Raw genomic sequence first — 12,500 nt, 5'->3', positions numbered from 1 at the left:
TCCTCTAGAGCAGTGATGTTTTGGGGCTGTCGCTGGGCAAAACGGACTTTCAACTCCCTCCAAAGGTTTTCTATGGGGTTGAGATCTGGAGACTAGCTAGGCCACTCCAGGACCTTGAAATGCTTCTTACGAAGCCACTCCTTCATTGCCCGGGCGGTGTGTTTGGGATCATTGTCATGCTGAAAGACCCAGCCACGTTTCATCTTCAATGCCCTTGCTGATGGAAGGAGGTTTTCACTCAAAATCTCATGATACATGGCCCCATTCATTTTTTCCTTCACACGGATCAGTCGTCCTGGTCCCTTTGCTGAAAAACAGCCCCAAAGCATGATGTTTCCACCCCCATGCTTCACAGTAGGTCTGGTATTCTTTGGATGCAACTCAGCATTCTTTCTCCTCCAAACACGACGAGTTGAGTTTTTACCAAAAAGTTCTACTTTGGTTTCATCTGAATATGACATTCTCCCAATACTCTTCTGGATCGTCCTAATGCTCTCTAGCAAACTTCAGACGGGCCCGGACATGTACTGGCTTAAGCAGGAGGACACGTCTGGCACTGCATGATTTGAGTCCCTGGCGGTGTAGTGTGTTACTGATGGTAGCCTTTGTTACTTTGGTCCCGGCTCTCTGCAGGTCACTAGGTCCCCCCGTGTGGTTCTGGGATTTTTACTCACCGTTCTTGTGATCATTTTGACACCACTGGGTGAGATCTTGTGTGGAGCCCCAGATTGAGGGAGATTATCAGTGGTCTTGTATGTCTTCCATTTTGTAATAATTGCTCACACAGTTGATTTCTTCACACCAAGCTGCTTGCCTATTGCAGATTGTCTTTCCAGCCTGGTGCAGGTCTACAATTTTTTGTTTCTGGTGTCCTTCGACAGCTCTTTGGTCTTGGCCATAGTGGAGTTTGGAGTGTGACTGTTTGAACTTATCAGTATAAAAGACACCTGTCCACAACCTCAAACAGGAGCCATTAATACAGGTAACGAGTGGAGGACAGAGGAGACTCTTAAAGAAGTTGTTATAGGTCTGTGAGAGACAGAAATTTTGCTTGTTTGTAGGTGACCAAATACTTATTTTCCACCCTAATTTTCAAATAAATTCTTTAAAAATCAGACAATGTGATTTTATGGATTTTTTATGATGAAAATTACAGCCTCTCATCTTTATAAGTGGGAGAACTTGCATAATTGGTGGCTGAATACTTTTTTTTGCCCCACTGTATGTATGTGTATATATAGAGAAAAATATCTAGTGGCTTACAGCTTCAACTTTCATTTTCAGGTATATTATGGGTTTTATAAGTAAAGAACGTGAACGAGCAATTCTGAGCACCAAACCACCGGGAACGTTCCTGCTGAGATTCAGTGAGAGCAGCAAAGAGGGTGGAATAACCTTCACCTGGGTGGAGAAAGATATTAATGGTATGTAAATGTTCAAAATTAATGGTGTTGTGTTTTTCTTTTATCTATACTTTCTTTGCAGTAATTTTAATTACTTCATATGTTTTTCTTTCAGGAAAGACGCAGATTCAGTCTGTAGAACCATATACTAAACAGCAACTCAACAGTATGTCGTTTGCAGAAATTATCATGGGGTACAAAATCATGGACGCCACAAACATCTTGGTGTCCCCTCTCGTTTATCTGTACCCCGACATCCCCAAAGAAGAAGCATTTAGCAAGTACTGCCGCCCAGAGAGCCAGGAACACCCCGAGCCCAGTGACCCAGGTAGTGGTACACTTTCTGTCCTGGAATATTCAGATGCCGTCTTTCCCAACCAGTGTGGCTCCAGCTGGGGAGACACTGTTATGAAACACACTGTTTCTCGGTCGCCCCTCATTGGGGGGAAACGGAGACCATGGGTATATTCTCTTGCCACTAGGAGGCGATGACACTAGGAAAAAATGTTGGCTCCTCCCTGGCAGGATATACCCACCTACTGGAAGTGAGGTGAGGTAACAGTTTTAGATGGTGTCAGTAGGAGGCAAGACACATGTCGGGAGCTCCCCAGACCTGGTCTTTTTATTATTTTCTAGTAAGGGCTGTTTAGTTAGCTTTTTTTGCTCCCTTTCGTTTCTCATTTTTAGGTGGGGTTCAGGAGCATGGCGCTATCTGTTCCCCCATATGCAACAAAGGGGCACAGACATAGAGTTAACCCCTTCTCGCCATCGCTTGGAGGTTGTACCCTGGATCCGGGTCCCAACCACTGTCCCTGCTCACCCCCCGCTATCTGCCGGACGCTTAGTTCCAGGTCTTGGTTGCCAGGGTCTCATCCGTGAGTCTTACGGCCGGCTGGGGTTCAGTATCCGGACTGACTCCCTTCCTCTGGTGGTGTTCTTCCCACCCCAGGGAAGGCTTTGGTTCATCCCATGGTCTGTGTGTCCCTCAATGAAGAGCGACCGAGAAAAGGAGATTTTTTTTTTTTTTTTTACTCACCGTAAAATCTTTCTCGTAGCCTTCATTGGGGGACACAGCATATCCTATATATATATATATATATATATATATATATATATATATATATATATATATATATATATATATATATATTATAATATATAATATATAATATATATATATATATATATATATATATAATATATACCGTATTTATCGGCGTATAACACGCACTTTTTAGGCTAAAATTTTTAGCCTAAAGTCTGTGTGCGTGTTATACGCCGATACCCCCCCAGGAAAGGCAGGGGGAGAGAGGCCGTCGCTGCCCGCTTCTCTCCCCCTGCATTTCCTGGGGTCTAGAGCGCTGCTGTCGGCCCTTTTCACCCCCTGGTTATCGGCGCCGCTGCCCGTTCTGTCCCCCTGACTATCGGTGCCGGCGCCGATAGCCAGGGAGAGAGAAGCGGCGCCGACAGCCAGGGGGAGAGAAGGGGCAGCGGCACCCATTGCCGGCGCCGCTGCCCCGTTGCCTCCCCGGTGGCATAATTACCTGAGTCCGGACCGCTCTGCTCCGCTGCTCCAGGCCTCCGTCGTGCGTCCCCGGCGTCATTGCTATGCGCTGAACGGCGCATGACGTCAGAGCGCCGCGTCGTGCATAGCAACGACGCTGGGGACGCACGACGGAGGCCTGGAGCAGCGCGGACCGGACTCAGGTAATTATGCCACCGGGGATGGGGGGAGGCAGCGGCGCTGGCAATGGGTGCCGCTGCCCCTTCTCTCCCCCTGGCTGTCGGCGCCGCTTCTCGGCGCCGGCACCGATAGTCAGGGGGACAGAACGGGCAGCGGCGCCGATAACCAGGGGGTGAAAAGGGCCGACAGCAGCGCTCTAGACCCCAGGAAAGGCAGGGGGAGAGAAGCGGGCAGCGACGGCCTCTCTCCCCCTGCCTTTCCTGGGGGTATATCGGGGTATACACGTGCACACACGCACCCTCATTTTTTCATGGATATTTGGGTAAAAAACTTTTTTTACCCAAATATCCGTGGTAAAATGAGGGTGCGTGTTATAGGCCGGTGCGTGGTATACCCCGATAAATACGGTATATATATATATATATATATATATATATATATATATATATATATATCTATATATATATATCTATATCTATATCTATATCTATATCTCTATATCTCTCTCTCTATCCTGCCAGGGAGGAGACAACTTTTTTTCCTAGTGTCAGCGCCTCCTAGTGGCAAGAGCATATACCCATTGTCTCTGTGTCCCCCAATGAAGAGCGACTGAGAAAGAGATTTTACAGGGAGTACAAAAAATAATCTCCTTTTTAATGTGTATAGTTGGATCTACTATCACAATGATTTTTGTCTCTTCTATATTTGTATTGTTTCCGTGTTTTTATTTATTTTTTATTTGTTTACTTTCATGCATTTTCAACAATGATCATAAGAGATACGTATAATTACAGCTGCAATTTTTCTCTATTATATACAGGCGCTGCCCCATATCTGAAGACAAAGTTTATTTGTGTTACACCGTAAGTATTCGTAGTTTTTCTATACAGTGTTTTTCTACATCTTAAGGGTACGTGCATAGTTTTTTTTGCAGATCTGCAGCATATTTTCTGCTACTGATTTGGCTGCCCATTGACTTCAGTGGGTAGCATAATCTACTGTAGCAGATCTGCAACAGAGGATATGCACGTCTGAACGTACCCTAAGGTTGTGTTCACACATAATTATTTTCTGCTGTAGATTTGCTTCAGCATATTCAACTGCCCATTGAAGTGAATGGACAGAAATAACTGCAGTCAGAGATCTGCAGCAAACATACGCATGCGTGAACGTACCCTAAGGGCTCGTTCACACAAGCGAATGTATTTTCAAACGGAAACGGAAGTTTGAAAAGGGGCGGGGTCTCCATGCACTACCTGCAGCAGATTTTCGCCAGTGGAATTACTGTAATTAAAAGTCCGCCGCAGACCCTATTGACTTATGGGGTCTGCAGCACATTTTCAACAGCGGAGATTACACTGGCAAACAATCTGCCGCGGGTAGTGCAGGGAGACCCCGCCCCTTTTCAAACTCTTAACATGAGTGTTGGAACAGCATCAGCACATAGGTAAGGCTTCTATATTTATTTAAAATAAATTAAAAATGAAGGTGATAATATAACTTCTGTATCCTCTGGCTTAATAGGACCACCTGTAGCAACACTATAGACCTGCCCATGTCTCCTCGCACCTTGGACTCTTTGATGCAGTTTCCAGGAGAAGGAGGTGAAGCCAGCACAGGGAATCCATTTGGTAGGTTTCGTGCATCCATGACATAGAGAGAAAAGTCCTGTTAATCTGTAATCATTTATCATGTGCTTTCACTAGGGGGAAATGAGGGAAGATTGGTTAGGTTGGGGTCACACTGTTTTTTTTGTTTTGGTTTCTGTTCTGTTTAGTTTTGCCGTATACAAAAACGTAGTCCACTACCCTATTGTGTACAGCAAAAAAAAAGTATGTTACAATCCCTCTTATTTTTTATTTTGTATTAAGTTAGTGGGTAATGGATTCTGCTGTATGAAATACAGTAGCAATCTTTATGGCATATTTTTATTTGTACCTTTTCACTGTTTATACCATGCCCAATGTATACCAAGGGGCCCAAAGTGTGCCAAGAAAATGTTTACACCAAATTCTGACCCTGCCATCTTAATGTCACAGCTGGAATGGAGACTCTTCAGACCAGACAACGTTCTTCCAACTTCCATTCTCCAGTTTTGGTTCCTGTGTGAATTGTGGCCTCAGTTTCCTGTTCTTAGCTGACAGGAGTGGCCCCCGGTGTGGTCTTCCGCTGTTGTAGCCCATCTGCTTCAAGTTGGGTGTGTTGTGCAGTCAGAGATGGTATGCTGCAAATCTTGGTTGTAACCAGTGGTTATTTGAGTTACTATTGCCTTTCTGTCTCGAACCAGTCTGCCCATTCTCCCCTGCCATTCACTGAATATTTTCTTTTTTTCTGACTTTCTGTAAACCCTAGAGATGGTTGTGGTTAGAATCCCAGAGATCAGCAGATTGTGAAATCCATAGAATGTGGCATGGTTGTAGACAGGCTGGTCTAAGTCCCTAAAATCCCCATTCTGATGCTCGGCTTGAACGTCAGCAGGTTGTCTTGACCACGTCTACATGCCTAAATGCATTGAGTTGCTGCCGTGTAACTGGCTGACTAGCTATGTATCTGTTTCGTGGCCGGTGAGTGTATATGTTAAACCAAAATAAAAATAATATATGAAATAAGACTCCTGGCGCTGTTCACACTCCTATCCCACAAGAACCTGTTTTGACTGCAGAGAGAAAAGCCTGTTTCTGGCGATGCTGCTCACAGTTAAGTCCAGCAAGTAGATCATGTACAATAAATAATACGGAGCACTCACCGTACAGGACCTGATTGTAGCAATTTTTTTTAATCCTTATCAAATAACACTGTAACAAGGACAGGTTGGTGTAAGATCAGAGAGGCAGGAGCGCTTCAGTGCGCCTGCCTCTCTGCTCTTACACCCACCTGTCCTTGCTACATTTTACTGTTTGATATGGATTAAGTTGCTACAATCAAGTCCTGTACGGTGAGTGCTCCCTACTTTTTATTGTACAAAATGAAAATACAGTGTGAACCCTTTTAAAGGGGTACTACGGTGGAATAATTTTTATTTATTTATTTTTTTTTTAATCCACTGGTGCCAGAAAGTTAAACAGCTTTGTAAATTACTTCTATTAAAAAATCTTAATCCTTCCAGTACTTATCAGCTGCTTTATAATCCACAGGAAGTTGTGTAGTTCTTTCCAGTCTGACCACAGTGCTCTCTACTGTCATCTGTCTGTGTCAGGAACTGTCCAGAGCAGGAGAGGTTTACTATGGGGATTTAATTGTATTCTGGACAGTTCCTGACAGCACTGTAGTCAGGCTGGAAAGAACTACCTAAAAAGTAGCTCCATCCTTTTTTTTTTTTTTTTTTCTCTCCACCCCTTTCTGTCCCTGCCTATTGCCAGTCTATCCCTAACCCCCTCCCTGCCTTTAATAATGCCTTTTTTTCTACCTGGTAGTGTGCTCACTTACCAGGTAGAAAGGCAGACTTCCCCAACAGGCGCAACGTCTCTGATGCCTGCTGGGGAGGCCGACTTCCGCCCTTAGCTCATCTATACAGACTGCCTCCAGCTTTTTCACCACTACAACTTTCAGCTTGCCCTGACATCTATTGGCTGTCAGGGCATGCTGGAAGTTGTAGTGGTGAAACAACTGGAGGCAACCTGTGTTGAAAACAATAACTTTGTTATGGCCATGACCGCGGTGCTACCCCGAACCTCGCTCCCTCCCCCCCCCCCACCCTGTTGAAAGCAATAACTGTTATGGCCATGACCGCGGTGCTACCCCGAACCCCGCTCTAACCCCCTCCCGTCTGTTTAACTTTTTGGCACCAGTTGATTTAAAAATAATTGTTTTCCACTGAAGTAACCCTTTAATCTGCACAGAGAACACACTGAAATGAGTGACTCTTCTCCTTTCATCCACAGAGAGTGTAACATTCGACATGGAGCTGGCCCCTGAGTGCGCATCTTCCCCCATGTGATTCGGAGGCTGTATTACGCGGAGTCTGGACATATAAACTTTGTCAGTGTTGGCCTTCTCTCGGACGTCTTGCTAGTGCCCGCTCTCCACCTCTGATCGGTTACGGGGTCCGCAGACAGTTGACGGTGCAGTACAACCTATTAAGCAATGAACTTTCCATCAGTTTAATTTTGTCTTTCTCGGTTTACCTCCTTTTTTTGCCAAAAGGACCTTTTTTACGGATGGTGGTTATAGGAGGAGTACATTTTGGCAATGATTCGGTCATAATGATTTCACACTGTCCACAAATCCTGTAACTGACCTATCTGATCCGACCAAAGATGACCTACCTGCTCTGAGACGTTTCCCAGAGGTTCCACCCTCTACATTTTTACCAAACGACTGCAGTAAATTCACTGCCCGTACCCAAGTGGCTCCTCCACCGGTGTATATTAATCTCGCCATTACGTAGGAGAGAGGGGATGAAACATCAGTAATCCTTTGAGTAATTTAACCCTTTTTTTATTTTAATTTTTAAATTTTTTTTTAAATGGGACTTTTTTTTTACCTGTAAGTATTCCCCTAAAGGACATATTCCTATAGTCTCACATACACTATCTCCATACAGTCGCTGTATATTCCTTCAATCCAGATATATTTATGACATGATAAAGGTGCAATCCCCCCTCCTTTCTAATCCCCACTCTCCCCTTTTTTTTTTTTTTTTTTCTTTTTAAATAACTTTTTAAGGTCATGTTAAATAAACTTTGTACGCATGTATTGGTAATTGGTAATGCTTGTCAATTTTTGCATTTTTAAAGATGTGTAAAAGAAAACGTTGTGTGTTTTTTATTTCTGGTTTATGTTTTGTTTATCGGTGTTTTAGGGCTTGGTCTAGTACGATATGGTGACATGGCCTTAAAGGAGGACTCCAGCTAAATTTAAAGGGGTATTCCAGGAAAAAACTTTTTTTCATATATCAACTGGCTCCAGAAAGTTAAACAGATTTGTAAATTACTTCTATTAAAAAATCTTAATCCTTTCAGTACTTCTGAGCTTCTGAAGTTAAGGTTGTTCTTTTCTGTCTAAGTGCTCTCTGATGACACGTGTCTCGGGAACCGCCCAGTTTAGAAGAGGTTTGCTATGGGGATTTGCTTCTAAACTGGGCGTTTCCCGAGACACGTGTCATCAGAGAGCACTTAGACAGAATTGAACAACCTTAACTTCAGAAGCTCAGAAGTACTGGAAGGATTAAGATTTTTTTCATAGAAGTAATTTACAAATCTGTTTAACTTTCTGGAGCCAGTTGATATATATAAAAAAAGTTTTTTCCTGGATAACCCCTTTAACTTATCCTCTATCCACAGGATAAGGGGATAAGTAGCTGATCGCAGGGGGTCTCAGTGAGGAGCGCGTGTCGTCTACCGGTAGATGTCACGTGCTCCATCCATTTCTATGGGAGGGCTGATGACGCACGAGTGCTGTACTCGGGTTATTTCTGAGCTCCTATAGAAATGAATGGAACACGTGCCGTCTGCAGCACAGGCTCCTCACTGAGAGCTTTCTCCCGTTCCAGAGATCGGAACCCCGTCCCAGAGGTCGGAACCCCGTGATCAGCTACTTATCCCCTATCCTGTGGATACGGGATAATGTTGGCTGGATTTCTCTTTTATTTAACAAGATATTCCAGGGAGAAATCTCATAACAGCGGAAAACCTGGCACTGCACTTGTATGGTAGAACGGTATTCACAATAAGAAGCGCACGATTGGTCCGGACTACTGTTGGGGAATATATTCAACACCGGGGCCTGACATGTAGGAGAAATCATCTCCCTAAGACCTCCATTTTGTCATAAGATATAATATCATAACTCAATTATGAATTATTTATGGTAAACAACAATATAAAAAAAAAAATATTATGACGTTTATGAATTATACAAAAATATAAAAAAAAATATACAAACAATGCAATTCATCATATCTGGTCCCGACTATTTTCCCTGATAGGAGTTCTAGTAAGTAGTGGTAGAAGAAACTTTTGCAATATAATAAAATAACAAAGTTGGTATAAAAATGATATATGCAGGTTTATTTGTTATAAATTGATTACATAAAAGAGGAATCTAAACACCATGATATGAGTAATATAAAGAATATCAATGACACAATGTCAGATATTACTCAATGATACAGTGGTCCCAAAACATACGATGGTAATCCGTTCCAAATGGACCATCGTTTGTTGAAACCATCGCATGTTGAGGGATCCGTGCAATGTAAAGTATAGGACAGTGGTCTACAACCTGCAGACCTCCAGATGTTGCAAAACTACAACACCCAGCATGCCCGGACAGCCGTTGGCTGTCCAGGCATGCAGGGTGTTGTAGTTTTGCAACATCTGGAGGTCCGCAGGTTGAAGACCACTGGTTTTGGAGGTTATACTCGCGTGCCCCCGCTGCTCCGGCAAGGTCTCTGCTGCTTCCCCGGCATCCTCGCTCTCAGTTGCCGCCATCACGTCGCTATGCACGCCGCTCCTATTGGATGACGGGACGGCGTGCGCAGCGCCGTGATGACATCGATGGAGAGCGCCGACGATGCAGGGGATCCCGAAGTGGACGCTCTGGAGACCCAAGGACAGGCAAGTGATCGTCAGCGGACCACACGGGGCACCGTAAACGGCTATCCGGTGGTAGCCGAAGCAGTCTGCGCTGCCGGATAGCCGTTTATGCGATGGCCAAAAGCATTGTATGTTGATGCTGCCTCTGAGAGGCCATCGCGTGTTGAAATGATCGTATGTCGGGGCCATCGTAGGTCGGGGGGTCACTGTACTTCAATATGTTTAGTATCAAACTTCTGGAGTTAAGATACAGTAATATAATAATTGGGAACACTTAAACTTAGGCTGCATTCACACCACGATTTGACCTTCCGATGCACAGATACAATTTCAGGCGATTTGAGCTTCCGAAATCGTATCTGTGCACGGACAGATAGGGAGCCATTAACTATTATGGGGCTGTGGACCCGATTGTAGTCACCTAGTGACTACAATCTTTTTTTCTCAGCACGTCAGATTTTTGACACGGACTGAAAATCGTGGCAGACCATTTTTCAGTCCGTGTCAAAAATCAGGTCCCCTGAGAAAATGACCAGATCGTAGTCACTAGCTGACTACAATTGGGTCCGCAGCCCCATAATAGTTAATGTCTCCGTATCTGTTCGTGCACAGATACGATTTCAGATGATTTGAGCTTCCGATATCTTATCTGTGTATTGGAAGGTCAAATCGTGGTGTGAATGAAGCCTAAGTTTCCTCATGGGAATTATTATATGATGGGGTGGAGCATGGGGACTAAGCAGTATGTGAATGAATCATAATGGATAACACACGCACCATTCATCTGCAGTAGAAGGAGGGGTGTCCTATATACTAACTTTACAATCTCATCGTGGAGATTTTATAAAGCCAGTTTTCATCTGCTTGATATTATTCCAGCCACACTATAAATAAGGTAACTTTATTAAAATAAGAACCCTGTGTATCTTACCAAGAGTATGCAAAGTTGCACTTCTGGATAAAGGAAAGATGTCTGCCTGATGTCTGCCTGGCTCAGCCCCTTCAGGTAGCTTTTACTAACTTCTGTGAGGAATCTTATGATGCTTCTTGTGATGCCTTTCTGACTTTATCTACACAATTTTTACCCAATTGACATAACAGTTTAATATGAGCCTAAAAGAGTTCACAGGGTTATCCCACAAAAAAAAACTCATTTTCGACCGTTTAAGCCTCTTTTTTTTTTTTTTCCACCTTCTTCAGGGTGAAACCGTGTGACCATCAAGCAGAAGTATTTTCAAGGATGCATCACAATAGAACTACAGTGACCCCCCCCCCCCCCCCCCCCCCCCCCGACCTACGATGGCCCCGACATACGATCATTTCAGCATGCGATGGCCTCTCAAAGGCAGCATCAACATACGATGCTTTTGTATGTCGGGGCCATCACATAAACGGCTATCCGGCAGCGCAGACTGCTTCAGCTGCCACCGGATAGCCATTTACGGTGCCCCGTGTGGTCCGCTACCTGTCCTCGGGGCTCCGGCACGTCCTCTTTGGGATCCCCTGCATCGTCGGCGCTCTCCATCATCATCATCATCATCATCACGTCGCTGCGCACCCTGTCCCGTCATCCAATAGGAGCGGCGTGCGTAGCGACGTGATGGCGGCGACGGAGAGCGAGGATGCCGGGGAAGCAGAGCCCTTGCCGGAGCGTCGGGGACGCGGCAACAGCGATGAAAGGGAACATCCAGGACAGCGGTGACTGTCTGGAGCGGCGGGGACAGGTGAGTATAACCTCCAATACCAGTGGTTTTCAACCTGCGGACCTCCAGATGTTGCAAAACTACAACTCTCAGCATGCCCGGACAGCCAACGGCTGTCCTGGCATGCTGGGTATTGTAGTTTTGCAACATCTGGAGGTCCGCAGGATGTAGACCACTGTCCTATACTTTATGTTGCACGGCTCCCTCAACATACGATGGTTTCAACAAACGATGGTCCATTTGGAACGGATCACCATCATATGTTGAGGGACCACTGTATTGGTAACTCTGTCTCTGTAAAGTGCAGTCTTCTGTGTAGTCCCTCACACACAGCTCACTAGAATGTCCAGCTCACTTTGTGTTCTTTATGGTGCGGAGCAGCACTCACAATGTGTAGAAAAGAAAGCAGAAGTCCACTGTGGGAAGATTCTTTTTTAAATGTTGTTATAGGATCAGACATCAGGCATGGTAACAGATCATGTGACGCATTTCAGGTGATTAAGAACGTAAATCGCCTGAAATGCGTCTCATGACCTGCAACAATGTGTCTTATTTTGATCTTATCAGATCCTGGAATCCGCACCTTTCTTGTTTTCAAAAATGTATCTTTATTCATAACTTGTTCTTCGTATAGTTCCTTTATGCACATCCATCCATCCATCCATCCATCCATTCATTCTCTCTAGACACATTTCTATGAGTTTGTGCAGTACTTTTTTTTCTTTCTCTTTACATATACAGGGTTATTGAAGTACATAGGTAAGTATGATATACAAATTTCTATATAGTCATCAATGTAGTGCGCTTAATGAGATGACTACACTGCAGACAGCGGCTTCTAATTTAATGTATCCCTGGTGGTGTAGTGGGGTGGATCTATACAAATTGGGTATTTGTTTTATATTGAGATTACATGTTAGTTTGACTGCACAGTGAATGATGTAAAAAGTAATACCCCACCTCCAATTGTGTTTTTTTTTATTTTTTAACCTCACAAATATTTTTTATCCTGTTTTGGAGCATATGTTATGGAAAAATGGATGAAGACCTTACAAAGTACAAGTGGTCCCGCAATAAACAAGCCCTTATATGGGTGTGTAGATGGGAAAATAAGAGTTGTGGCTATTAAAGGGCGAGGAGGAAAATACTAAAGGGCAACAACGAAAATTAAGGG

The 12,500-nt window shown here is 44.2% G+C and overlaps 1 protein-coding gene across 4 annotated transcripts in view; it reads left to right on the top strand.

Moving 5' to 3' along the window:
• Positions 1-7,735, top strand: part of STAT3 (signal transducer and activator of transcription 3) — a 102,688-nt gene extending 94,953 nt beyond the window's left edge. For 3 of the 4 annotated variants that reach the window (XM_056548161.1, XM_056548159.1, XM_056548160.1), the window contains exons 20-24: positions 1,285-1,424; positions 1,519-1,734; positions 3,908-3,950; positions 4,612-4,718; positions 6,969-7,735. In XM_056548161.1, the coding sequence (XP_056404136.1) occupies positions 1,285-1,424; positions 1,519-1,734; positions 3,908-3,950; positions 4,612-4,718; positions 6,969-7,024 (562 nt within the window). In that variant the 3' untranslated portion in view covers positions 7,025-7,735. The remainder of the gene's footprint in view (positions 1-1,284; positions 1,425-1,518; positions 1,735-3,907; positions 3,951-4,611; positions 4,719-6,968) is intronic. The other variant, XM_056548162.1, reaches the window with a different exon arrangement.
• Positions 7,736-12,500: the final 4,765 nt, after the last annotated feature.

The sequence above is a fragment of the Hyla sarda genome, chromosome 12 (genome assembly GCF_029499605.1).
Source record: "Hyla sarda isolate aHylSar1 chromosome 12, aHylSar1.hap1, whole genome shotgun sequence".
In the NCBI taxonomy this organism is placed as follows: Eukaryota; Metazoa; Chordata; class Amphibia; order Anura; family Hylidae; genus Hyla; species Hyla sarda.
Note: the sequence above shows the minus strand (reverse complement) of the source record. Positions and strands in the feature narration are given on the sequence as shown.